At 47.2% G+C, this 27,404-nt stretch overlaps 1 protein-coding gene across 28 annotated transcripts in view; it reads right to left on the bottom strand.

The window, feature by feature from the left end:
- Window positions 1-26,200, bottom strand: part of ttn.2 (titin, tandem duplicate 2) — a 246,485-nt gene extending 220,285 nt beyond the window's left edge. For 27 of the 28 annotated variants that reach the window (XM_075480295.1, XM_075480294.1, XM_075480278.1 and 24 more), the window contains exons 1-25: window positions 25,978-26,200; window positions 20,247-20,350; window positions 19,954-20,157; window positions 16,018-16,305; window positions 15,842-15,924; window positions 15,045-15,268; window positions 14,886-14,961; window positions 12,133-12,414; window positions 11,286-11,480; window positions 11,097-11,207; window positions 10,181-10,417; window positions 9,885-9,944; window positions 9,240-9,498; window positions 7,486-7,555; window positions 7,198-7,395; window positions 6,874-7,016; window positions 6,237-6,385; window positions 5,917-6,144; window positions 5,592-5,833; window positions 4,273-4,505; window positions 4,027-4,191; window positions 3,775-3,943; window positions 1,991-3,687; window positions 695-976; window positions 345-611 (exon numbers count right to left, since the gene is read on the bottom strand). In XM_075480295.1, the coding sequence (XP_075336410.1) occupies window positions 345-611; window positions 695-976; window positions 1,991-3,687; window positions 3,775-3,943; window positions 4,027-4,191; window positions 4,273-4,505; window positions 5,592-5,833; window positions 5,917-6,144; window positions 6,237-6,385; window positions 6,874-7,016; window positions 7,198-7,395; window positions 7,486-7,555; window positions 9,240-9,498; window positions 9,885-9,944; window positions 10,181-10,417; window positions 11,097-11,207; window positions 11,286-11,480; window positions 12,133-12,414; window positions 14,886-14,961; window positions 15,045-15,268; window positions 15,842-15,924; window positions 16,018-16,305; window positions 19,954-20,157; window positions 20,247-20,337 (5,953 nt within the window). In that variant the 5' untranslated portion in view covers window positions 20,338-20,350; window positions 25,978-26,200. The remainder of the gene's footprint in view (window positions 1-344; window positions 612-694; window positions 977-1,990; window positions 3,688-3,774; window positions 3,944-4,026; window positions 4,192-4,272; window positions 4,506-5,591; window positions 5,834-5,916; window positions 6,145-6,236; window positions 6,386-6,873; window positions 7,017-7,197; window positions 7,396-7,485; window positions 7,556-9,239; window positions 9,499-9,884; window positions 9,945-10,180; window positions 10,418-11,096; window positions 11,208-11,285; window positions 11,481-12,132; window positions 12,415-14,885; window positions 14,962-15,044; window positions 15,269-15,841; window positions 15,925-16,017; window positions 16,306-19,953; window positions 20,158-20,246; window positions 20,351-25,977) is intronic. The other variant, XM_075480277.1, reaches the window with a different exon arrangement.
- Window positions 26,201-27,404: the final 1,204 nt, after the last annotated feature.

Here is a 27,404-nt window from a genome sequence, read left to right on the forward strand (position 1 = left end):
TTTATTTATTTTAAATTCTTGGGATTTATTTGTTTTGTTTCAGTTTTTCTCATAATCTGATTACACAGCTCTGCTGTCTAAGGAATTGGTTGCTCGGTCTCCTGTTTATTTTATGTTGGTGTCCCAACATACCATGTACATTTCTATAACATCCCTCTGTTCTTTTTATTTTAATTAAAAAAAAGAAACAAAGACCAACAGCTAACGGCTTAGAAAAGGAAGAAGCTGAGCTTCGTAACACCAGAAAACTGAGCAAACATCTTCACATGTTCAGAAGAACTCTGCTAAACAAAAACTCCACGGGGCAATGAGGCAGTGGCAACACTTTCACATTCCAGGCTTACGTTTCATCTTCAGCGAGGCGGCGGTCCTCAGATCTCCACACACGAAGGAGTACTTCCCCTGGTCCTCCTTCCTGACATCTTTCACAGCCAGGGAGTGTCTTCCTCGGCGGGAGGACATGACGTATTTGCTGCTGGGAGAGAGCTCCTTGTCTCCAAAGAACCAGCTGCCCTCGGCGTCTTCACGAGAAAACTCCACCTCGAACTCTCCGGCGTAGCTCTCAGGTACCTCGATGTTCTCCATGTGTTTGGTGAGCTCCAGGGCGGCGCCTGGTACAGAACAGCAAGAGCCGTCAGCTTCCGATCCAGCCAAAAAAAAGACCAAGTGTCAGCTGTGAGTTCGGGGTAGTTACCTTCTACGTGGAGCCTGGCGCTGGTCCGGATGCTCTCATCCTCTATGACCACACAGGTGTACTCTGCGACGTCCCTCATCTCGATCATCAGCACAGACAGGAAGTGGACCTTCCTGTCGGAGTGCATCCGGTATTTGTCTCCTGAGAAGATGTCAACGTTGTTCTTCATCCATTTGACTTTGACGAAAGGCTCGTTGGTTTCACACTCGAAGGTCATCATGGTGTCCTTCTCATTGGCGCTGACATCCTCCAGTTTTTGGGTGAAGCTGACAGTCGCCTTGGCTGCAAAGAGACAACATGAAGTGAGTCTGATGGAAATCAGGACACAAGTCTGAACCACTGGAGTGATTTAAAGGGGATAGAGAATCAAAATCCTCTTTTTCAGGTTTTTGGTGTTAGTTCTGAGTCTCCCCGCTGTGGGGAGTACACACCAAGTGCCAGCAAGTGTCAGAACCTCTGTTTCAAGTACTCCCCTTTTTTTAATTGCCGCCAGAAAATGGGCAAATCCGTGTTTGAGCATTAAGTGACGTATCTTTTGGCGCAATTGCCCCCCCACACCCAAATCCACAGCCACCCCGTTTCAGACACGCCCCTTCGGCGAGAAACAGGAACTGGTGTGCCTTCCAAGGCTGTGAAAGCGGATCGTTACATATTCTTCCCCCGGAAAGCAATGTTCGCCATCAATGGCTTTTATTTATCTTTAACAGCATCCCCAGTACATACAACCGCCGACTTTTCCTTTGCGCTGCGGATTTCACGGAGTACAGTTTCACAAACCTGGCACGATTCCGAGCAGGCTTCAGTCAGAATTTAACGCTCAGTAGAGGTTCAGTTCCGACTTTGCAACAAAATCAACCCCAGCAACCAGTACAGCCTGTAAGTATCACATTTTATTTTGTTTTAAATGTGTGTTGTGCCATATTCCTGTTGTAAGAATTGCACTTTAGCTCTGGCTTGTTCATCTAAAGGGAATGAGCTTTCTTTTCAGTCAGTGTAATACTCTATAGCTCTGTTTTCAGTGAGAGCAAGGGCAGCCAATCAAGCAACGGCAGCCGAATAGCGCCAACACCTACCTGCATTTCATAATGAGGTTGCCAGATAAGCTCTGAAACGACGCCAATAAGGGCAAACGACGCATTCTAAACCCAGCATAGTAACAGCTGTTTCAGAGAGCCTTTTAGGGAGGTTCTGAGCCATTACAGACCCAACCAATTTTTTTTGGGCTACATATCACATCACAGAACAAGGATTAATGCCCCATTCAACCTTTCTCTATCACCTTTAAAGTGACCTTACCTTGAACGAGCAGGAAGGCGTGGCTGGAGGCCTCCCCGGCGACGTTCACGGCCTTCACCATGATGCTGGCAGAGTCCTCGGCCGTCACATCTTGGATCACCAGCTCGCACACGTGATCCTCGGGCCAGAACCAGTAAACACGCTCCGACTTCTCCAGCTGAACGCCGTTCTTGAACCACTGGCACTCAGGTTCCGGTCTGCCGACGACTCTGAGTCGGAACCGGACCTCGTCCGTGGGTGAGACGGTCTTGCTTGCGATGCGCTCTAAGATCTTTGGGGCTTCCATGCTGGGGGAGAGCTGGACTCGCTCGGGTTTGATGGTTGGGATGGTGAGTTTTCCCTCCTCCTCCAGCCTCTTTCTCTCAGCTTCTTCCTTCTCTTTCATGCGATGGAGCAGATCCTCCTTGGTCTTCTTCAGCAGGTCTTCATAGGAGTCGTCCCTCCTCTTGGACTTGAACTCCACGGCGGAGATGGACTCGTAGAAGCCCTCCTCTGTTCTGCGCTTGAACTTGCTCTTCAGCTCGGCCGACTCCTCCGAGGTTTTCTCGTGAACGTTTCTCTGAGCCTTTCGCAGTCTGACAACTTCCCTGTCCTGCGCGGTCTCGCCGGGTCGGTCCACCTTCACGACATCGAACCCGATTCTGCCAGATTCGTGTGGGGCTTCTGCAGCCTTCGACTCCGGAGCACGTCGCAGCACGGTCCTGAAGTCCTCCCTCTGCTCAATCTCCAGCTTCACGGTGTGCTCGGTCGTGCCCAGAGGATTGTCTGCCACCACCCTGACCTCGCCGGAGTCGTAGGATTTGATATCTGTGATCTCCAGGTAGTAAATACCATCGTACCGGAGTCTGTATCTCTTGCTTTTACGGATGAGTTGCCCGTTGAGGTACCAGTTAACCTTTGGAGCGGGATAACCGGTCACTCTGCAGCGGAACCGAGCGATGTCGCCTTCCAGCGCTCTGGCCGGTTCGGGCAGAAGGACGATTTCAGGCTTGGTCTTCTCAGATTCTTCATCGGCGCTGACTCCGGCAGGTCCTCCCTCGTGAGCGAAGCGCTCAATCTCCTCCATTCTGAAGGCTCCCTTCCTGCCTTCGGGGAGCTGCGTCTCCTCCACCAGGCCCTTCTCGTCCTTGACGATGAGGGTGGCCGAGGTCTGGTCGACTCCAAACTTGTTGGTGGCCCTGCAGGTGATGACCCCGCTGTCTCGGGCGTAAGCGACTTCGTAGTCGAGGCTGCAGTAGCCGAACTCATTGACCATACGCAGCCTGTTGGCGGCGGCCAGAGGTTTGCCGTCATGCAGCCACTCCACCATCATGGTGGGGTCACCGATGGGGGTCAGCCTGCATTCAAAATGAGTCGGGCCGAAGCGCTTCATGCGCACGGAGGTTAGCTTCTTCTTGAACAGCGGTTTCTGCTGCTTCTCTCTGTCGTAAAGGTCGCCCTCCTCCCACTGCTCCTGACCATAGCGCAGGTGGAGGGGCTCCAACACCGGGGCTGCGATCTCTTTGGCTTTGTACGTTCCTTTGGGAATAATCAGCCTCCTCTCAGTTTGGGGAGCAGAGACGTCCACCTCCACGTTGACTCTGCAGCGGGTGGTGTCTCTGCCAGCCTTGTTGATGGCTGTAGCTGTGTACCAGGCGCTGTCTGAGCCCGAAGGAGACGGGATCTGAAACTTGGCCTCTCCTTTGGTGCCGTCAATCCTGAAATAAGCAGCCACATAAAAACATTGATTGAGTGATTCACCAAACCAAACTGATTTAAAAAGAGCTTAAATTAGGGATGCATACTTGATGTGTGGGTGCTTTTGTGGGCTGATGATGTCGCTGTTCTTCAGCCAGACGATGTCAGGCAGGGGGTTTCCGATGGCTTTGACAGCCAGCTCCACCAGAGTGCCCTGCTTCACGGTGATGTTCCTCAGCTTTTCTACAAACTGAGGTCTGGCCACACTCTCTCGAGCTGCGGATCCAAAGAAAATATCAGAACACACTCTTTTTAAAGCTGAAAGACAACCAGATAGAGCAGAACTGAATGTAACGTGCCTTCAACAGCCAGAGCTACAGAGACGGATGTCCGTCCTGCCCTGTTCTGAGCCACCACTGTCCACTCCCCGGAGTCCTGTGGCACGGCCGGGACGATGATCAGGGACTGGGTGCCGTCCTCTTTGATCACTATCTTGTGTGTGTAGTCGTTGACAACTTGTTGTCCTGGAAAAGGAGAATAAAGTGATGTTTCTGAAGGCGAAGCAACATATAAAGGTGTTATCTGCCGACTGTTGCTGCTCTCACCGTTGTGGAACCAGTAAGTGTCGGGCATCGGCCTGCCAACGACCTTCAGGTCGAATCTGGCGGTCTGCCCCTCGGAGCATTTAATGGAGGACGGCTTCATGACAAACACGGGTTTGTAAAGTCTTTCCAGCTGAGCCTCGTCGGTGTCATCCAGGCGACGGGCCGGCGAGCGTCCAGGTGAGCGGCTGGAGGAACGTCCGGGTGAGCGGCTCAGAGAACGAGGAGATGTGGACCTAAAGAGGAGCAGCGTGGGGAGGACGGAGTGTTGATTATCATCTGTTTTACAGACACGGTGTCCTGAAACAGGCTGAGAGGCTGTTCAGGCCCACAGAGAACCCTGGATTTATCTGTTTTTATTCTACCATCAGCATGAACTGCATGAACTGCGTGAACTTAAAACATCTTGAACCATCTTAAAACACCTTAAAACAACTTAAACCACCTTAAAACATCTTAAAACATCTTTTAAAACATCTTAAACCATCTTAAAACATCTTAAAACATCTTTTAAAACATCTTAAACCATCTTAAAATCCGGGTTACTGTAATTTTGAATTTTTGTCGTAAAGTGGGTCTGTGGGCTGTCTGTGGCAGTAGCACGACGATGACGTCAGTAACACCCACTTTACGACAAAAATTCAAAATTACAGTAACCCGGATTTTTTTAAGTAAGCGACGCACCTCCACGTTATCAGTGCTAGTGTACAGTAATTAATTAATTATAAACAGCATAGTTTGTGCCTGTATAACGTTGCCCATAGGAAACCGTTTCATGGCCGAATATCTCAAGAGAGCAGCCAGACGCCTCTCGAATATCTTCGGAACAGCTCCAAATTACCAACAACAAGCAGGGGTGAGTAGAACATCATGTTATAATGTGAAATCAAGGGCCCAATGTAAAAAAAACGGTCTTGTCCTTTAAACCATCTTAAAACACCTTAAAACATCTTAAAACATCTTTAACCATCTTAAAACATCTTAAAACATCTTAAACCATATTAAAACATGTTTTAAAACATCTTAAAACACCTTAAAACATCTTAAAACGTCTTAAAACATCTTAAAACATGTTTTAAAACATCTTAAACCATCTTAAAACATCTTAAAACATGTTTTAAAACATCTTAAACCATCTTAAACCATCTTAAAACATGTTTTGAAACATCTTAAAACATCTTAAAACACCTTAAAACATGTTTTAAAACATCTTAAAACACCTTAAAACACCTTAAAACATCTTAAAACATCTTAAAACATCAGTGATCATGAGTGTTTTCCTCTTTCTTTCCCCTCATTTTTCTCATCTTTGACAGGCTGACCTGATTCTCTGCACCGACGGCTGCGGCGTGTATCTCTGAGGCGTCACGGCGCCGGACGCCTCCACGTAGAGCTTCCCTGAGCTCACGACGTTTCCCTTCATGTTGGTGGCGAAGGCGGTGTACACGCCTTCATCCTCTGGCAGCACCACAGGCAGACGGAGGCTGGCCCGTCCGTCCTGCAGAACCTCCATCTGGTACCGGCCACCGGACCCGATGCGCTGGCCGTCTTTGAACCAAACGATCTGCCAGGAGACGGAAAACATTTTAAAACATCTGATTTAACAGCATCACGTCCTACGGATGTTTTCAGGCATCTTTTCTGCACCTTGGGCAGCGGGTTCCCTGCCATCTTGCAGTGGAACGTGACGCCCATTCCCTCCACGATCCTGTAGTTTTTGACTGGAGTGTTGAATGCCGGCAGCACCGCCTCCTCCTCTGCCACAGTCACCACCATCTCTCCATCCTCCATCACCAGCTCTCTGTAGCTGATTGTCATGATTCGGAGCTCGATCTCCTGGATGATCCTCTCCTCAAAGGCTGAAATGAGGAATTCCTGTAAAAAAAAAAACAGATGAAGGTTAAATATGAGCCCTGGATCCCTGAGTGGGACAGTTAGCTACAGCTGATTCTATAGAAACAAAGCACCTTCTCAGAGACAAAGCTCATGGGGGTCACTGTCCTCCTCTGATCCAGTTCGTACTGACTGACGACCACAGAGGGCTCCTGGACCACCGTGGCGGTCACTTCACTTTTGTAGGTCACGTCATGCTGCGTCATATAGGCGTCGTATGCCTCTGTGAACGCACACACACACAGATCCTGTGAGGCTCAACAAACTTTCCCTGAACGCTTCAGACGGTTTTCAGACGGCTGAGAAAAGGTGCTGGTAAAAATGCCCCGCCAAAAATAATAATACAAGACGTTTTTGCTTGAAATAAGCAAAAAATCTGACAATAGAACTAGTGAAAATCGGCTTGTCAAGATTTCTTGAAATAAGATGTGATATTTAGGACTTTTGAGTTAAAAGTGATCTTGAAATTAGCTTAAAAATCTCTTCAAATGAAAAAAAAAAAAAGTTTGTTTCATGTGAAATATGACTCAAAACAATTTGTTTTCAAGACTTTTTCACTTAACAAGATATTCAAGATGTATTGTATTAAAACAAGTCCCTATATCTGGCTGAAATGGTGCTTGTTAGGCAGTTGTGTCTCATATTAAGTGTAATGAGATATTTTGACTAGAAATGAGACAAATATACTTGGTAAGACTTGGATTTTTATACCTTCCTCCAGCAGGGTGGCGGAGGCCGAGGCTTCGCCCTGAGGATTCTTAATAAAGATGGAGTAGTCTCCGGCGTCATCAGCGAAGGTCATGGAGATCTCCAGACTGCATTCTCCTGTCTCCTTCTTGTAGGCGACTTTGTATCTGATGGAAAAGAAGCAGAAGTTGGATGAGATGCAGGTTGATGTCATTCACTGACAGACTCTCTGTTACTCCGTCCCAGGTGGATGTGATGTGCTCGACTAAAGATGTGTCGCATCATTGGATGGTTCATTAATCAGTGACTTCAGTGAATCAGTGTTCTGCAGAAGCAGCTGATCAGCACCTGTATCCGGTGGTGAGCGGCACGCCGCTCTTCTTCCAGATGACGTGAGGTTTCGGGTTTCCTCCGATCTGGCAGTGGAACACCACGCTTCCTCCCTCCACCAGCTTCTGGACGGCGGGCTTCTTGATGAAGAAGGGAGCGGCGGCATCTCCTGCGCTCACCTCCGTGATTATCTGTTCCTTCGTCTCCACAGAAACTCTGCAGGGAAGCAGCGTTACTCGTTACTCGTTACTCTGGTTACTCGTGTCTGACGTCACATGACTTCACAAACAGCTGGTTAAAACTCACGTTTGCGCTTGTGTGATTCCAACTTCTGTGACGGCCATCATCTCCTCTCTGCTCTCGATTTCCTCTGAAACTACAACAGAGCGACAGCTGTCTGGGTCACGAGTTTCTGAGTTTCTTCGGCAGGATTAAATCATTTCCCCACTAATTATGGGTGCCAATGCCGAAGGCATTAGACACACATACTAATCTGTTGCCAGACTAGTTTGGCACGCTACTTGTCTAGCAGCGATGGTCCGACCGGCATAAAAAGCACACCGCTGCGTGCGTAACGACTTCGTTCGGTGTGCAATTACGTTTGGCTCTCATTAGTCGAAAGCAATTCCGGCAAAATGGGAAAAAGTGTGAAAATTGTGGATGGGAAAATGCATTGAAAAGCATTTAACAAGGCCATTTTGGCGCTCAACGAGCACCAAACGACCCTATTTTAGAGGCCTTATAACTCAGCCATAAAGCATAACACAGACCTCATTCAAAGTTTATATGTGACGGGAGACTCTCGGCTTTAACTGAACTAAAGGGTTTGTTGATACATTATATAGCTTTGACACAACGGCAGTTTACGTTTTAGGAAGACTACATCTCAGCTGAGGTGTCTCTCCCACTCAGATCCCCACTCTAATTTCGATACTGCACCAATTCCCAGAACAAATGTCTCTCATGTCCAAAATATCTGCCCGATCTGGACAAATTTTACTTCAAAACGTAGGTATTTTTATCCTCTTTCACACAGAGTCACACTCATTGAGCTCTGCCTAACAGATTTCTCACAAATCACCTCTGAGCGCAGAGAGTCGGCCCTCCAGCTGACATTCAGCCCATTATAAATGCCTAAAATCATAAAATTCAGCTGAAAAATGATTTTAAAACTGCCATAAAAACACGAGCCATACATAGTAGCCGACTGAAAATTACACCGCTGGCTTCTGCCCTCTCTTGGGGCGCTGACGGTTCAAGAATTATTCGGATACGACTTTTACTTTTCGAACAGCGACCGTTTGTTCGACAGTTGAGTGCAGTCAAAATTATAGTGCAATTTTAAGAAGCCATAGTGAGCGTACATGTCAGTGACACAGACGAGCCGCACCTGCTCCTGTTACCGGGGCAACGCCTTGTTAGCCTGCTCTGTTCTGAGACTGCTTATGAGGGCAGAGCCAAGATGGATGCCTTGTTATAACAGCTTCATGTTATAAATCTGATCTGCTTTTCTCCTTTAAACTGATAGTGATGGGAAGTTTGAAAGTACCCACAATGCAATGGGAAAATGCATTGAAAAGCACTTAACGAGGCCATTTTGAAAATGCCATAAAAGCTGTATTTTAAACAGGACCTTGATAAAAATGACATAGCTGTCTACAGCAGACATGTCTTCTCCATTTTGGGACTCGCAGAGGTGCAAAATTCAATGGGAAAATCGATTGAAAAGCACTTAACGAGCCAAAAATGCCAAAAACTGCCCTATTTTGGAGTTCTCATAACTCCGCCATACGACATCACAGAGACGTCATTCAAAGTTTATATGTGACAGGAGACTCAACTTTAACTGAACTAAAGCGTTTGCTGATAGGGTGGGCAGTAGATTGGCACCCATCAAAATGTCTTCAGAAATGTTCTAGTTACTGTGATAATTCATCAGTAGTTAGTATTAATTTGGTTACTGAAACTATTTCCAGGTGAATGCTGCTCAGATCACATTAACCCCAACATCAGCCTCCAGATGCTGACCAACTGAAACCAGCAGAATCAGTCTCAGTTACCTCTGACGAGCAGGTAGCAGGAGGTGCTGATGGTTCCCGCCTCGTTGGTGGCGGTGCAGGTGAAGCGGCCGCTGTCTTCAGCGAACGCCTCGCGGATCACCAGCCGGACGAATCCGCTCTCGTAGCTGATCTGGAAGTCGATTGAACTCTCGATCTTGTAGTCCTCCCTGAACCACATGATGACGGGGGCGGGCTGACCGCTGATCTGGCACTCCAGGGTCACCGACTCGCCCTCTGTCACCGTCAGGTTCTTCAGGCCCTGAAAGGAAACAGCGACGCCGTCAGAAACCTGCAGACTCGCGTTCTCACAGCTCTCGGGTTCTGGTTCAGTTTCTGCCTCAGACTGTTTGTTGGATTTTGGACTTCCTGATTCAGCTGCAGCTTTAGTTTGTTTTAGTAAAGCTCTTCTTGTTTTTTATCCACACACCTTTTTATCTCAAATAAAACCCTCACGGATTCACGTCTTTAGAACGTCATTACCCGAGGTCCTCCGAGAATCCTCACGGTTACAGATACAGCTGTGTAACATCTGTCAGAGCATCTTTAAAGCTGCTCTTTGTTGAAAACGTCAGATCTAACTCCTCAGCCTTTATCGGAACACTGCGGTGGAGAAACGGATCAGAGGGAAACAGGAAGTGTACTCACAGCGACGATGGTGGGAGGAAGGACGGGCTCCTGGGCTCTGGTGGGCACCACGGCCGCCTCCTGAGGAAGACAAAAGGAGTCAGAGACAGAAAACACATCGGTGGAGGTGGAGCTCTGTGAGGATGGAGGGAGGAAGCTGTTAGGACAGATAAAACCCTGCAGGAGGGACAGAAGGATGGAGGTGAAGGAGGAAGAGGAGGGCTCTTCGTGATTGGCTGCTGCGTTACAGTGTGTGTGTGGGGGGGGCTGAGGTGAGTCCACACAGGGTTAAAGAGGAGACACGAAGGAGGACCAACCTGAGGCTCCCAGTCCTCAAACTCCTCCTCACTCACTACGTAAGCCCCGCCCTCAAACTGCCTCTGATATCTGACGTCTTTGAACGGCGGTGGGAGGGGCTCCAGCGTCACCCGCGCCTCCACCACCGCCCGGCGGGACGGACTGGGAGACTTGACGGTCTTGATGATCTTCCTGGGAGCGGTGGGGGAGGACAGCTCTTTGTGCAGGACGGCGATGGCAGAGCCAGCGATGGACACCTGACCGGCCAATGAGAGGAGGCGTTAGCCATCAGCAGGACAAACAGGAAGTCCACCGCTCTGCTGAGGGTTAGTGGGGGAAGGCGGCGATGGAGCGGCGCTGGAGATGGTCAACTGCAGGTGTTTTATTCAGCCTCGCAGGAGCTGTGTAAACGCTTGGAGCCGTCAGAAACACGATGATCCGGTGAATCGGAAGGGCAGAATCTGTACGGATCCCACCGGATCCCACAGATCCCACAGAACCCACCGGATCCCACAGATCCCACAGAACCCACCGGATACAGATAATCCTACAGCTCCGTTTTCGAGATTTTCCAATAAATACTTAAACTTTAGATCCAGTTTTACATTAAAAACTGTTTCTATGCTGATGATGTCGGACTTTATACACCAGAACTCTGTCCTTGCAGAAATGTTTGGTACCGACACACACACACAGGACCGGTATCAGAACCACAGAAACAGCCACGGAGCCGCTGCTGAGGGCTGATAGACGCCTGCAGGTCAAGGTGGAAACAGATTAAATCAGAGGAAGAGGAGCTGTGATGTTTTAGGATGAAACTGTGAGAGGAAGTGAACCACACCACAACCGTGGGGACCGTGAGTTAAGATGTGCGTGTGTTAAAGATGGAATGGAGGTTCTGGGAGGCGACGGCGGGCCTGCAGCTGCTCTTCTTACCTCGCGGCTCGGTTCGTGTTTGGGAACGGAAACTTTAGAGACTTTGAAATGCGGAGCTGTGGACGAGGCGACAGCAGCGTCCACGTGGGAAGAGATTTCTGTTCTCTGAATCTGAAGTGACCAACAGAGGGTGTTAGAGGGGGTGAGACCGTGACATCATCAGGTATCATCTGAGCGAGGCCCCCGGACCTGAGAGAGCTGGACTCTGCGCTGCTCTGCGGACACGGCGGCGTCGGCGGCAGCGGTCGCCCGCTGCTCCACCTCCACAGCCGCCTCCTCCTCCTCCGCCCGGCCGCCCTCTTCCTGCACGGGCTGCCGGACTCGAGCCAGGTCGACGGCGGCGACCACTGTGGCCACCGCCTCGGCCTTTTTCTCCCCCTCGCCCTGAAGACAACAAGCAGCACACGGGTCTGAGGCGGGCCGAGGCTCCAGCAGAAGGGCCCAAAGAATACAACTCTAATAACTCCTCTGCTGTAACATCTGAAGATTCACTTCTTCTGTCCAGGAGCCTCAAAGCTTCTAAATACGACTTTCAACCTGAGAGAAGAGCCGTCACCGGGAGCCCCTTCCTCCTCCGATGGCCGCCCAGTTCTGCTCCTAACCCTGAAGCACATTTACTTCACTCTGCAACAGGAAACCTAAAGACTTATCATCTGTCTGAGGACACGTTTACCCAGATCTTTCAGTGCGAGTTTGAGATGTCACGTCGAGTGTTTTAACCCTTTCTTCTTCTTTGGTTTGTGGTGACGCTTTATGGTCAAAGTAATGACACGTACTCTGAGCTTCACACGCCTAAACCAAGGTTTAGAGATCATCTTTGCAGAATGTGCTGAGCAGGTTGCTAAAGGATGAAATTAACTTTAAACCTGGTGGATCAGACTTCTCTGGAAACTTTCATCTTGAATCTAAAATCAGAAACTAGGAGGACGAGTGTCGCTGAAAATGTGAGAAGGTCCGTGGCTTTTTAGAGGAGCGCCTCCACCCCCCCACCTGCTGCTCAGACAAAGCTAGAGGAGGCTACATCCTCCATGCTCACCTCTCTGGTGGCGGCCACCTGCTGCTCCCAGTGCTTCTCCATGTGAAGCTGGGAGGCGCTGCTGACGCCGGTCATACTGGCCATACCGGTCATACCGGTCATACTGGTCATACTGGCCATGCCGGTCATACTGGCCATGCCGGTCATACTGGCCATGCCGGTCATACTGGTCATACTGGCCATGCCGGTCATACTGGCCATGCCGGCCATGCTGGTGTAGCTGGCTTCAGCCACGTAGTCTCCTTGCTTCCAGGGCGGTAAGACCTCTGGAGAGGAAGATACCTGAGAGAGGAGGAAGGTTACTTTTGTTAATTCATGACTCACACTGACAGAAAGCACAGATGGTGTTTTACATCAAAGACTATAAAATGCATCACTGGATCAGAGGCACTGTTTTGAAGTGGTTTCAGTCCTATCTCTATCTCTTCTCTGTCCACCTGGGCCAGTGCTCTTCGGCCACTCCCCCCCCTAAGTTGTGGAGCTCCACAAGGTTCTGTTTTAGGCCCCCTCCTCTTCTCGTTATACATGTTGCCCTTGGGATCCATTTTTAGAAAGTACAACATCTCTTTTCATTGCTTTGACGATGATGTACAAATCTATTTACCCCTAAAGATAAATTAGCGAGCCTCTGTTCAGGCTCTACCAGATTGCCTTAAAGATATCCAGACCTGGATGGAAGTTAACTTTCTGTCTTTGAACAAAGGCAAAACTGAAATCATTTTATTTGGTCAACAAAATCTGCTAGATGGATGTGACAGCGCCATCGGCTCCCTTAAGTTTCATTGTCATCCTTTTGCAAGGAACCATGGCGTTATACTAGAGAGTAACTTTAGGTTTGAGACAAGCTTCTTTCAACTTCGACTGTTGGCAAAAGCGAAAGCTTATCTCCCAGGAAATGTCCCTGAAAGATTAATTCACACTTTTATTACATCACGTTTAGATTATTGTACTTCCTTGTTTGCTGGGCTTGACCAGGAAGCATTGCGCCGTTTGCAGGTCATTCAAAATGCTGCTGCCCGCTTGCTGACTGGAAAGAAAAGGTGTGAGCACATCACCCCTGTCCTCGCCTCTTTTACACTGGCTGCCTGTTAATGTTAGGATTGAGTTTAAGGTTTTATTAATTGCTTTTAAATTTGGAAATGGTTTGGCACCACCTTATTTATCAGAGCTTCTACAGCTCCACAGTTCTGCTCGGGCACTTCGGTGGTCAAACCAGCTGCTCGGGCCTCCTCAGCAGCTCCTAAGCTGTGGAGCAGCCCACCTTTCCATGAGCTGCTCAGTCTGTTGGGTATTTTAAAACACTCCTCCTTTAAAACGAATCTCTTCTCCCTGGCGTTCACTCCCAAGTGAGCGAGGAATCTTGGCTCTCTCGCCTTCTCTTCATCCCTCTTACTCTCTTTTAATCTTAATTTGTTTTATATTGAATGATTTTATGTTGTATTTGTTGTTGTAGTGTTTATGATTATTTTATTACGCTTTTGCTTCTGTGCATCACTTTGGTCGACTGAGGTTGTTTTCAATGTGCTCTATGAATGGGGATGGGAATCGAAAACCGGTTCTTGTTGAGAACCGGTTCCCAGTGTTTCAGTTCCTTGGAATCGTTCGGCGATTTTGCAAACGATTCCCTTATCGATTCCAGTGGGCGCGAATGACGTCACCACGCAACGTTGCGTGGCGAGTCCAGCGCAGCCAGCAGCCAACAGTAAACATGGCGCCCAAGCGGTACAAACGCTCCAAAGTATGGTTACACATCCCTAAAAAAAGTCGACAACAGGGCAACTTGCAAAGTGAATATTTCACCAAAGGGAGGAAATACTACCAACATGCAATAACTATGAATGAATGTCGCGTTTTCGATCCGCTCCGGACTAACGTTGGTGAATCTGAACCCAGCAACGTTAGCAACGTTAGCATGTCCTCGGCTAACACTGCCGGTAACTAACCAACAAACACTGCCTATCATGTTAGCAGCATTTGCCTGATTGTAAAAGCTGCTGTTAGTAACGGTTAAGGTTAAATGAATGCCTTCTCAGGCATTACATTTAGATGAAATCATGAGAGACAGAGCCTGACTGGCTCAGAGCCAGAGGCTGGTGGTGCTACCCCCAGTTCACCTCTACCTCCAGCTTCTCCTTTCACCAGAGCAGGAAGAGTTAAATTACCCAGGCCAGGATAGACCAATGTGGACCTCACCGTTGTTGGGTTTGTGAGGTCATGACTCGTGTTACTTCTAAACTAAACAAAGTTGATGCTAATCGACCGGTTTGTTGTCCTTTTTCTCCAAATGAGAATCGATAAGGGAACCGATAAAGAACCGAATCGTTAAGCAGAATCGAAAATGAAATTGGAATCGTAAAAATCTTATAAATTCCCATCCCTATCGATGAATAAACTATGACTAATGACGGCAGCAGTTATCTGAACAGAGAACTGTTAATATTCTGAAATGCAGCAAAAACTTTACTCTGTAAGAAGTTTGAACCTTTTTTTTAAACAAACACGAGTCCAAAGGAATTATTTTCAGTCACTGATGAACTTCATCGTCAAACGTTTTCTAGAATCTACAGGAACAGCGTTCTGGAAGCTTCTCCAACCAGCAGGTCACCTGCTGACAGGTGAGGGTGTAAGGATGGGGTATAACAGCAGCATCCACCAAAGGCTCAGGCTCTCTCAGAGTCAGACTGAGTTTGTTCAGACGCAGCAGCTGCAGTCGTGTCTTTAACAGGAAGTGAAACACCTGCTCGTGTTCTCACCTGTTTTCTGGACATCACGGGAGACTTGACGGGTCTGATGGGAGACACGGACAGTCTGCTGGAGGGAGAAACGGGCCTGCGGACAACAACAACGCAGCGTTATACGTCACATACGGCAGCACGGCACGAGTTCACACTGATCTGCAGGTGCAGGCGTACCTGACGGAGGCGGGCGTGGCGGGAGTCGGGCCCTTCACGTGTCTGACGGGGGAAGGGGACTGCTGACGGCCTACAGTCACTTTGGAAAAGTAGGACGGCGGGGACTTGGACGTTGGCTTCGGTGGGACCCTCGGAGGGGTTTTGTGAGCCAGCTGTTGAGTCATCATTCCTCCTTCTGAGTGCATCTCCATCATGGTGGTGGCCTGGAAACTGGCCTCCACCTTCTGAGGAACAAAAGGGTCAAAATCAAACCAGCACGACTTTAGGTCTGAAGTGTCCTTCAGTTAGAATCAGATACACGATGACTTTGTGGGAATGTTTTTTTTGGTTCCAGGCTCTGGAATAAGCTCCCCGTTGAGCTGCGTCTTATTTCTGACCTGGGCCTCTTCAGATCCAGGCTAAAAACCTGCTTATTTAGGATGGCTTTAATACCCAGTAGTATGATGACACTTTTATCTTATTTTATCTTATTTGATTTTGTTGTATTTTATTGCTTTCACTGTTCTTTTATTGTTTTTATTTGTTTTTACTTCTTCTTCTTCTCTTTATTTATTACCTGCTGTAAAGCACTTTGGTGCACCGTAAGGATTGTCTGTTAAGGGCTGTAGAAATAAAGTACATTTACATTTTTCTGTCCTCCAAACACAGCCTAGAAACAGGAGCAGTAATACCACTGCTGGCCACTAGTTGGTTTTCCTGAAACACTGCATCTGCACATGTTTCCCACAGGTTGGTGGACTTAAACGTTTAAGTTTCAGTCCTGGTTTGAAACTCCAGGCACGGGTAATGTTTCTCACCCTCTGAACTCTGGTCTGAGAGGTCTCCATCTGGGATGTGGACACAATAGTCTTGGTTTTCTTTGTCGGTACAACTTCTTCACCTGCAACAGAAACAGGAGTTTAAGGATCCGTCTGTTCACACTGTTAAACAGGTTCAACCCGCTGAGGGCGGCTGTAAAACCGGCGGTCCTCACTTTGAACCAGCAGCTCGGCGGTGGACGTGGCCCGGCCGCTGCTGTTGGTGGCCGTCACTGAGTACGTCCCAGAATCCTCTGGGAAGGCCTCGGCGATCAGCAGACTGTACAGGTCTCCGTCCTGCAGGATCCTGAAGTCGGCAGAGCTCTGGATCTCGGCTCCCTCCCTGTAGAACTGCACCACAGGTGTGGGGATACCCGTCACTCTGACGTCCAGCCTCACCTGGCTGCCCTGCCTCACGGTGGCGCTCTGGAGTCTCTGAAGGAAGTTTGGAGGCGCTGTCTCCGCTACAAAATACAGAGAGCAAACAGCAGTTTATTTCAGAGTTTATCATCTGTATGTAGAGTCCTTTCAAACCCCATGAACGAATTGGATTATTTTATGAATAATTATGATTACAATTAATTGAATTCCAATTGGCTTGAATTGGACTTTATTATCTAAGTGCCTTGGGATGACATTTGTTGTAATTGGCGCTATATAAATAAAAATGAATTGAATTGAAAGAGAAAAGTGAAGAGGGATTAAAGGAGGAGCAGGGCTCTAGAGTGCGCTCTATTTTCTCAATTGGTGCGACTAAAAAAAATCTGAGGTCGCACCGGGGCAACCGCCCGTTCGAGGAAAAACAAACAAAAAAAAAAAAGTCGACTCTGAAAGTCTCCCTGCGGTTTAGACCCATAACGTGGTCTAAACCAATCATCCGAGGGGCATGTGACTGCGATGGAGGATAGTCCATAAAGACATTGAGCCATGAGATGTTCAGTTTGAAGCCCTTAAAACACTTGCAATTTTAATTTAGATTTTCTTTTTATTTGATTTATCTTGTTTTTTAAGTTTAAATTTGAGGCCAGCGAAGCACTTTAAGCACCAACTCTTTTTCAGTAAGTTTCAGTAAGTAGTTAGTGAGTTAAGTTCAGTAAGTTTGTAGAATTGTGCTTCAAATAAAGAACTTTGTTTTGACCAGATTGCTAGTTAATCATTTACAAGTCAATATCGCCTATATGGACAGCGATTTAAAATAAATAAATAAATAAATAAATAAATAAATTAATAAGTGAACCTGTAAAACTGCGGTGTTAAATGCAATGCGGTTGAAAATTTGGGTGCACCTAACTTTTGTGCTGGTGCACCTAAGAAAAAAAGTTAGGAGCACCAGTGCAACCAGTGCAAAATCGAATTTTTAAATCGAAGCCTTTTTAGACTGGCGTTCGAACTCTGATTAGGGCCACTATGCATCCATTCTATCCGCTCTTTATTAATTATCTTAATTTTATACAAATTTTATTCAATTAATTTTATTGCACTTGTGGAAGTCTTTTAATGCCCTGCAGCACTTTTAGCACTTTTAGCACTTTTACCATTTCTGAATCGTGCTTTATGTATTGTTGTTTTTATCCTGTTGTAAAGCACTTTGAGTACCAGTTGGCTATTGTAAAGGGCTACATATATAAAGTTTGATTGATTGATTGATTGATTGATTGATTGAAAAAGTTACTCTAGAGCCCTGAGGAGTCAGTCCTACAGAATGATCAGTAAAGATGGCCGCTGACCTCTGACCTCTCTCTGAGTTTTACAATGATTCAGACACGTGTTCCTCACCAGTTTCAGTTTGAGCCGCTGATCACATAATAAACTTCAGGTTCCCGTTAAGGAAAGCTATGCAGCAGCAGCTGCGTCTATATCGGTTTTATCAGTGGATTAAATGACTGACCCCCCCCCAAGCCAGCTGACGCCGGGGTAAATTTACCCCCAGAGCTGAGAGCCGGGGTAAATGTAGCTACAATCATCTGTTGTGTGACACTTTATTCTGACACCAGGAACAGAAATAAAGCAAACATGGAAGTGTTGACGTCCGACTTTTAGAGGACAGGATGTGTTCCTTTAAAGTCTGAAATTTCATTTAAAGTTTAAATATCTATACATGTCCCACCTGTCACCTTTACTCCCGTATCTGCTCCAACAATGTAAAAATAAACTAGAGTTGGGAAAACAACTGAAAAAGTCGATGACTCATCCTGCACTGATGGGCGGCTCCAACTTTGTGTCCAATCAAAAACCTGGAAATCAAATTTCAGCAGAGCCACATTCGGAGTGGTGGGCGGGGCTTGATGAGGTCGCTGGACCTGACCAATCAGAGCAGACTGGGCTCTGTGAGACCGTCTACCTGTGGGAGGTCTACCTGTGAGAGGTCTACCTGTGAGAGGTCTACCTGTGAGAGGTCTACCTGTGGGAGGTCTACCTGTGAGAGGTCTACCTGTGGGAGGTCTCACCTGTGGGAGGTCTACCTGTGAGAGGTCTACCTGTGGGAGGTCTCACCTGTGGGAGGTCTACCTGTGAGAGGTCTACCTGTGAGAGGTCTACCTGTGAGAGGTCTACCTGTGTGAGGTCTACCTGTGAGAGGTCTCACCTGTGTGAGGTCTACCTGTGAGAGGTCTACCTGTGAGAGGTCTCACCTGTGGGAGGTCTACCTGTGAGAGGTCTACCTGTGGGAGGTCTCACCTGTGAGAGGTCTACCTGTGAGAGGTCTCACCTGTGTGAGGTCTACCTGTGAGAGGTCTACCTGTGAGAGGTCTACCTGTGAGAGGTCTCACCTGTGGGAGGTCTACCTGTGGGAGGTCTACCTGTGAGAGGTCTACCTGTGAGAGGTCTACCTGTGTGAGGTCTACCTGTGAGAGGTCTACCTGTGAGAGGTCTCACCTGTGGGAGGTCTACCTGTGGGAGGTCTCACCTGTGAGAGGTCTACCTGTGAGAGGTCTACCTGTGGGAGGTCTACCTGTGAGAGGTCTCACCTGTGAGAGGTCTACCTGTGGGTGGTCTACCTGTGAGAGGTCTACCTGTGGGTGGTCTACCTGTGAGAGGTCTACCTGTGGGAGGTCTACCTGTGGGAGGTCTCACCTGTGAGAGGTCTACCTGTGAGAGGTCTACCTGTGGGAGGTCTACCTGTGGGACCGTCTACCTGTGGGAGGTCTACCTGTGGGAGGTCTACCTGTGAGACCGTCTACCTGTGGGAGGTCTACCTGTGAGACCGTCTACCTGTGGGAGGTCTACCTGTGGGAGGTCTACCTGTGAGACCGTCTACCTGTGGGAGGTCTACCTGTGAGACCGTCTACCTGTGGGAGGTCTACCTGTGGGAGGTCTACCTGTGAGACCGTCTACCTGTGGGAGGTCTACCTGTGAGACCGTCTACCTGTGGGAGGTCTACCTGTGGGAGGTCTACCTGTGAGACCGTCTACCTGTGGGAGGTCTACCTGTGAGAGGTCTACCTGTGAGAGGTCTCACCTGTGGGAGGTCTACCTGTGAGAGGTCTACCTATGTGAGGTCTACCTGTGGGAGGTCTACCTGTGAGACCGTCTACCTGTGGGAGGTCTACCTGTGGGAGGTCTACCTGTGGGAGGTCTACCTGTGAGACCGTCTACCTGTGAGAGGTCTACCTGTGAGACCGTCTACCTGTGGGAGGTCTACCTGTGAGAGGTCTACCTGTGAGAGGTCTCACCTGTGAGAGGTCTACCTGTGTGAGGTCTACCTGTGAGAGGTCTCACCTGTGAGAGGTCTACCTGTGTGAGGTCTACCTGTGAGAGGTCTACCTGTGAGAGGTCTACCTGTGAGAGGTCTCACCTGTGGGAGGTCTCACCTGTGGGAGGTCTACCTGTGAGAGGTCTACCTGTGGGAGGTCTACCTGTGAGAGGTCTACCTGTGAGAGGTCTACCTGTGAGAGGTCTACCTGTGAGAGGTCTACCTGTGAGAGGTCTACCTGTGGGAGGTCTACCTGTGTGAGGTCTACCTGTGGGAGGTCTCACCTGTGTGAGGTCTACCTGTGAGAGGTCTACCTGTGAGAGGTCTACCTGTGAGAGGTCTCACCTGTGGGAGGTCTACCTGTGTGAGGTCTACCTGTGAGAGGTCTCACCTGTGGGAGGTCTACCTGTGTGAGGTCTCACCTGTAACGAGGAGTTCAGCGGTGCTCGTGGCTTGCCCGGCGCCGTTGGTGGCTCTGACGGAGAAGCGCCCGCTGTGTGCGGCGGTCACAGCGGGGATACTCAGAACAGCGCGGCCGTCGCTGAACGAGATCCGAACGCCGGGCAGAGCGGCGGCGGAAAGAACCTGGCCATCACGAAACCAGCTCACCTCAGGAACTGGAGAACCTGCAGACAGGAGAACCAGACGGAGTCAGAACAGAACCCAACTCCACTGATGGAGGAGCTGGAACCTTTTCATTCGACGCCTTTCTTACCACTAACTTGCGCCTCGAACGTCGCGGCACTACCCTCTAGTGCCACGACGCTCTGCAGCGGCTGCGTGAACGTCGGCGCCTGTGTTGACATGTTGGTCGGCACCCTGAAACACACAGAACATCAGATTCAACAACCAGCTTTATCAGAACATGAGCTGAAACACAGCAGTTACAATATCCAATAGAATAGAAAGAATAGAATAGAAAAATACTTTATTTATCCCCCAATGGGGGAAATTCAAATTCGTCAAGTAGCTCAACATGATTGAATTGAACAAAGATGGAAGTGAACAAATACAGAATCAGAATCAGCAGCAAACACCAGTTGGTGCTCCGTGGAATGATGTTCAGGACGGGTCTCATCTTCTGAACAACTGTTTAAACTTTAAAAAGCAAACTTCTACTCAGATCCAGCATCTTGTTCCTTTATGGTTATTACAGACAGCTCCACCAGCAGCAATGCTTCACACACATGCTAACACATTAGCATAAGCTAATGTTTTTTAGCTTATGCTAGTTAGTTGGCTAATGTAGTAGCTACCATTAGCTTGTTTTAGCTAATAGTTCATGAGATTTGATGATTATTTCACTGTTTCATAAATTCTAAAAACATGGTGTACAGTTTGGGTATCTGAACATTTTCAGCAAAAAAAAATCATATTTATACTCTGATTATTGATTCTTTCTGAACTGGTTTTATGTCTGCAGCGCCATACGAACACTGACGTCCCGCTCAGAGTCACACCGACAGATATCAGACAGGAGAGAAAGTTCCTCCTCGTTCCTTCGTCTGGTGAAAGCAAACGTGGACACGTGACCTCAGCCAGCGTCCGTTCCATGATGACATCTCTTAAAAAGATCTGCAGTATCATCTTTAAAATAAGTTTGTGAGTAGAAACATAAAAAACAAGGTCCAGCAGGTCTGTTACTCGTGTTTCAGAGTCGCTTTTTTTCTAACATCTGAAGAAGGACTGAGGAACTTTCAGTGAGGACAACATGAAGTCAACATGTTTCCTGTTGCGTCTCATCAGCTTCATTTCATCTGTTAACACCAGGACTGGGCAACGATTAAAATGTTTAATCTAATTAATCACAGGATTTCCCTGATTAATCACGATTAATCGCATTAGTACGCAGAATCCAAAAATGAATCCAAAAGTAGTGTATAGCTTTTAGCATTTAGCTTTATTTTAAATGTGCTGCCATATGAATGAAAGTGCCATAACATTTGTTGTGCAAACACACTTTTAACATCAGCATCTTTCTGTAGTTTTTATGTAGAAGCCTCGCTCCACTGTCTGTTTCCTTGAATGACTTGCTGCTATCAGTTGTGTGTTTTGCCTTTAAGTGATATTTTAGACTGGAACTACTACGCTGAGAAGACAATTCAACTTGGCAGTGTTTACAGATGACTTTGGTTCTGTCGACCCCGCCGTCTGGAAGAACTTTAACATGAAAATGGCCGAGTAAAAGTTCCGTACCCTTCTCCATGTTTGGTGGATCCGCCGATTACTTTCTTTTCCTGTTCCACAGCAGACAGCAGCAGACTTTTACAAAATAAAAGCCTGTGAGCAACAGACTTTTACAGAATAAAAGCCTGTGAGCAGCAGACTTTTACAGAATAAAAGCCTGTGAGCAGCAGACTTTTACAAAATAAAAGCCTGTGAGCAACAGATTTTTACAAAATAAAAGCCTGTGAGCAGCAGACTTTTACAAAATAAAAGCCTGTGAGCAACAGACTTTTACAAAATAAAAGCCTGTGAGCGACAGACTTTTACAAAATAAAAGCCTGTGAGCAACAGACTTTTACAACATAAAAGCCTGTGAGCAACAGATTTTTACAAAATAAAAGCCTGTGAGCAGCAGACTTTTACAAAATAAAAGCCTGTGAGCAGCAGACTTTTACAGAATAAAAGCCTGTGAGCAACAGACTTTTACAAAATAAAAGCCTGTGAGCAACAGACTTTTACAAAATAAAAGCCTGTGAGCGACAGACTTTTACAAAATAAAAGCCTGTGAGCAACAGACTTTTACAAAATAAAAGCCTGTGAGCAACAGACTTTTACAAAATAAAAGCCTGTGAGCGACAGACTTTTACAAAATAAAAGCCTGTGAGCGACAGACTTTTACAAAATAAAAGCCTGTGAGCAACAGACTTTTACAAAATAAAAGCCTGTGAGCAACAGATTTTTACAAAATAAAAGCCTGTGAGCAGCAGACTTTTACAAAATAAAAGCCTGTGAGCAGCAGACTTTTACAGAATAAAAGCCTGTGAGCAACAGACTTTTACAAAATAAAAGCCTGTGAGCAACAGACTTTTACAAAATAAAAGCCTGTGAGCGACAGACTTTTACAAAATAAAAGCCTGTGAGCGACAGACTTTAAACAAAATAAAAGCCTGTGAGCGACAAACTTTTACAATAATAAAATAAATAATAAAACCTTCGTTAATGCGCAATTAAATATTTATCGTTTTAATTCATTAACAAGTTAACGTGATAATAATGAGTTAACTCGCCCAGCCCTCATTAACAAACATCATTTCTACATCTCAAACCTGCAACACGTCCCATAAAAGTCAGGACAGAGAACCTTCTCCCAACACTGAAACTCCTCCACATACCCTGAATGCTTTCATGATATTCTGCTCTGCAGAGGGAGAAATATGCAGATCCCTTCCAGTCTTTCTCTGAGGAACTTTGTTTTAAACACATTTGTGGACAAACTGGAGCTCCTCTGAACATTTTTGCTCCTCTCAGACTCATCATGGAGGCTGCTGTAGGACCAGATCCTGGTGACAGTCATAACATCTTTGTCACGTTTTATCTCACTAACAGCACTAATTTAGTTTGGTAACAAACTAAATGTAGTTACCAAAACTAATTTTAATCTAATCTATCTAACATATTACCAAACTAAATAAAGTTAACGAGACACAGCAGGAAATCTCTTGGCTTCATGCTGTCTTTAACTAAATAAAAGTCAAAGGAAATCTTGTTTTGAATGGTTTTAAATGGGTTTCATTATATCACATTACGGTCATTCTGCAGACGCTTTTATCCAAAGCGACTTACAATAATTGTGTTTCACATCGGTAGGCAAAAGAACTTCAGGTCACAAGAAATCATAAGGGCATTTCCTTCCAAAACCAAACAGCTAAGAGCATAACTAGTGCTAGAGTAAGTTAGGTACCGAGATGGGAAGACCATTTAGAAAACAAAGACAATTTAGGAAACAAATAAATGCGTAAGAAGCTGGGAGGAAACAGGTGATGTCCTAAGAGGGCGGATCAGGGTAGTGTTTCCTGAAGTTTCAAAGGGTTTTGTTGAAGAAGTGTCACCACTGTGGGGCCCTGGGACGTCCCGCGGGGCCCCTGTTTCTCTCCGACAGTCGACCTGCTGACAGCAACACTCTGCTGGGGTTATTTTGGGAGCTCTGTCCCTGGAGGGGCTCCAGGCTCTGCTGGATCTGGCTGATAAGCCCCCATCTGATCCGCCTCAGGGCTCAGAGCAGATTAAAGCCCCCGTCAGAACCCGAGGACTCCGTTCTGACTCCCATTCTGGACTTCAGAGTTTGAGTTTCAGCCGGCTTACATCTTAAGATCAGGATTTGTTTAGCTGCTGTCATTCACTCTGATGCTGGAACCTTTTATTTACATGGATGCGTTAAAACTCAGCGGCGCCCCCTGCTGCGTGGACACCTGCACTGCAGGCACATCGATGAATAAATCAGAATAAATCTCACATAAAACCATAAATCAGGCTCACAGGGGAATCCACCATAAAAACAAGCACCAACAGCAGAGCAGCTGAGGTAAAACTGACCAGTGATGTCATCTGAAACAACACGTGACCCGCTGGTGGCGCTGCAGCAGCTGAACCACTCATCTGTCCGCCTGGGGTCCAGGTTCAGATTAAAAGACCAACTCAGAGATGTTCTGTTTGAACCTTTGACACCTGGTCCAGGTGCCGGATCCACATATCTATATCCACAATATATTTGTCCTGAAATGGTCCAGTTTGGCATGAATTCATCCAGACTGGCCTGAAAGCTGTTCTCTTATTGGTTCTGGTGGACTCTCAGTGACCCAGCTTGTGTCTGCAGGTTCTGAACTGGCCTGACTGGCTCTGATTGGCCCAGAATCGGCCTTTGATTTGAGCGTTTACTGATCCATCCTGGATCTGACTGCACCTGCACGGGCCTGATCCAGATCTTTTTATATCAAACAACTTTAAAAAAAAATGTTCAAGATCAACAACAACCTGTCGAGAAACCTGAAAGAATCTGGCTAATACCACCTTAAACTGTAAGACCACCTTAAACTGGTCCCAGTCAGACAGCTAACAACAGGACTCACTGATCAGCCGCTCAGATGAACCCATAAGAACCAGAACCAGAACTTTATTTATCCGTTTGTGTGGGACAGATCAGAACCAGCAGCAGGTCCAAACACGCCAACATGTCGGAGACGAACCAACGGGTTCCAAACGGGCCGGAGGGAGAACTTTAAGTACCGACGTGAGGTCGTGCGTGCGTTTCAGATGGAAATTAGAGTTTTTAAATCACAAATCAATGAAATTAAGCCTGAAGTTTAAAGATCAGACCAATGTCCAGGTTGAAGACACACCTATTTTCAGCTGCGTTTGAATAAAGCTCAAAACTTAATCACATTTTAACTACTGATTTTATCAGATTTTATTTATTGTTTTAATTTCTTTCTTTTTTGTTTAAAATTTAAATCATGCTTTTTATTTCTGCTGTTTTAATGTCTCTGTAAAGCACTTTGAATCGCCTTGTAGTTGAATTGTGCTATACAAATAAACTTGCCTTACCAATGATGGTGATAATAAAACAATAAACGTACAGTAAATAACCAAAGTTCTGCTTTGTCAGTAGTTTTGTTCTCACAATGAGAACATTTCTGTAGCTTCTGATGAATTCTTTTGGGGTTTTCTTTTGAATTCTCTCAGATTGAACAGATTTTATTCTCACCTTTCCCGGCCTTAGCTACAGTCGAGCTGCATTAATCTGATGGTGATAACTTGGATTTCAGCGCTCTGAATGAGACGGAAACCAGAGAAATCTCTCCGATTCTGATTCTGATTCACAGACTGAGCGGCTCAACCTGGTTCTGGGTGAGTGGGCGTTTTCTGGTGAACGCCTCCGTCGATTTCCAATCAGACGACGAGGAGTTGGACCTAATATTCTGTCCGAAAAGCCCTGGGGGTTTCGGCTCTGATCTGCCCCCCCATCCTTTAGGAAACTACAACTAAGTGGAAACTTTCCTGCTAAAATCTGCAGCTTCTGTCACATGTGACAGTCAATAAACGATGATTCCTAAAAATACTCCACCAGCTGCCCCCCCCTCTCCAAACTGAGGTCCTGCTGCTGTCAATCACTTTGTCCAGAGCACAGAGCTCTGAGGAGGGGGGGGGCAGTTAGCTAATGAGGGACCAGGACACTAAAAATAGCCCCCCCGCCACACCTCAGTTTGATTGACAGCCACCATGTGGGGCACATAGCTGGAGAACTGATAGCCCCGCTGCTGCCGATTCCCTTAAAAAGCCATCGGCGTCCGGCCGCAGGATGCTCTCAGCAGCTATTCTGGGACGCCTGCTCTCACCTTCAGCAGGAAGCCTTCAGCCGGCGCCGCTCGCCTGAAAGTGACCACAACACCAGGGGGGTCCGCTCCCCGCCACCACACCGGGAAAAGTTCACACACTTCACTTACTTGTCTGCACAAGGATGCCTGGGGAGCCCAGAAGAGGGCTGTCTGCAGGAAATCTAAAGTCTTTATCCAGAAAAACGAGTCAAGAAAATCCAGATGAGACAAGCTGAGCCGCGCAGGAACCCCTCAGAGTAAAAACAAAACTACAGGCCGCTGCCGTGTAGTTCTGTTTCTCCTTCTGACAGAAGTCCCTCCAGCCAAGGCGTCCAGGCCGGGAACGCTGACTCTGCTCAGAGCGGCAGGCCAGCCCGCAGGGGTCTTTATACCGCTGTGACATCATACAGGGGGGCCCCTGTGATTGGTGGGTCCTGAGCAGAGCTGCAAGGCATCATGGGAGAAAGGGGGGAGGATGGGGGGGTGGGGACACTTTTACACAACCTGTCAGCTGCTGCAGCGAAGTCAAACTCCACTGCTGAAGTTAGTCACCGATGAGCTGATCCATCACCTCCTTCTGACTCGGTCCTGCAGCAGAGAGCCATCTGAGCGCGCTCAGTCCGGAGAGGCGGGAGTTCTGATGCGGCGCCGCTCAGGACGGGCCCAGAGACGCTCCATCTGAAACATCTGAAACATCTGAAACAACGAGAAACAACAAGAAACAACGACAAACAACGAGAAACAACGAGAAACAACTGAAGAAACAAACACCCTGTCTGGGACTCTTCTTGCTCCCTTTACACACTGAAACTCCTCCAGATTCCCTGAATGCTTTAAAGGTGCCACGGCATGAAAATAAATGGAGGCTTTTATATATTTTTATAGGCTTTAGTGGTCCCCTAATACTGTATCTGAGTTTTTTCCCCCAAAATTCTGCCTTGGTGCAGAATTACAGCCAGTCCCAAAAATGAGCTTTCCTTAGGATCCTCAGAATGAGCTCTTTAGTGGGGGTGTGGCCTTACTTACGCCCGTGGTACCATGTGCAAATGTTTTGTGAATCGCTATGGCACGTAGATGGCACATTCTCATCTGATTGCTCTGGTTTGCAAAGATGCACGTACCTACGCTGGAACCATGAATGAATCATTATCCTGATGAAATGCACTGAATTTGCAGATTCATTGTTCTTCAGGAAGCTTGAAGTAGGGGGTTTTGGTCTAAAATGAGCGAGCTAACCATCTCATGGGCATGCAAACACCTCCCACAGCCCAGTTGATGCTATTAGCTGCATAGCTAACGATACAGACACTTTCTTGTGGTAACAAGCTATGTAACTATACTGTAGATACAGGAAAGCAACACCAAAGGCCAAAATGATTAAACAAAACAAACTAGATTTTAGAGGTTTGGGGCTAGTGGTGGTCAAGGTGTGGTACACACTATTTTGTAGGAAATATTTCATTTCTTCGTATAAGCTCTCCAGAGCTGCTGCCGATCACTGAAAAACTCTCTGACGCAGTGCCTAGTTACGGTTACTATGGCTACTACAGCCAACT

Source organism: Odontesthes bonariensis, chromosome 12 (genome assembly GCF_027942865.1).
Source record: "Odontesthes bonariensis isolate fOdoBon6 chromosome 12, fOdoBon6.hap1, whole genome shotgun sequence".
Classification (NCBI taxonomy): domain Eukaryota; kingdom Metazoa; phylum Chordata; class Actinopteri; order Atheriniformes; family Atherinopsidae; genus Odontesthes; species Odontesthes bonariensis.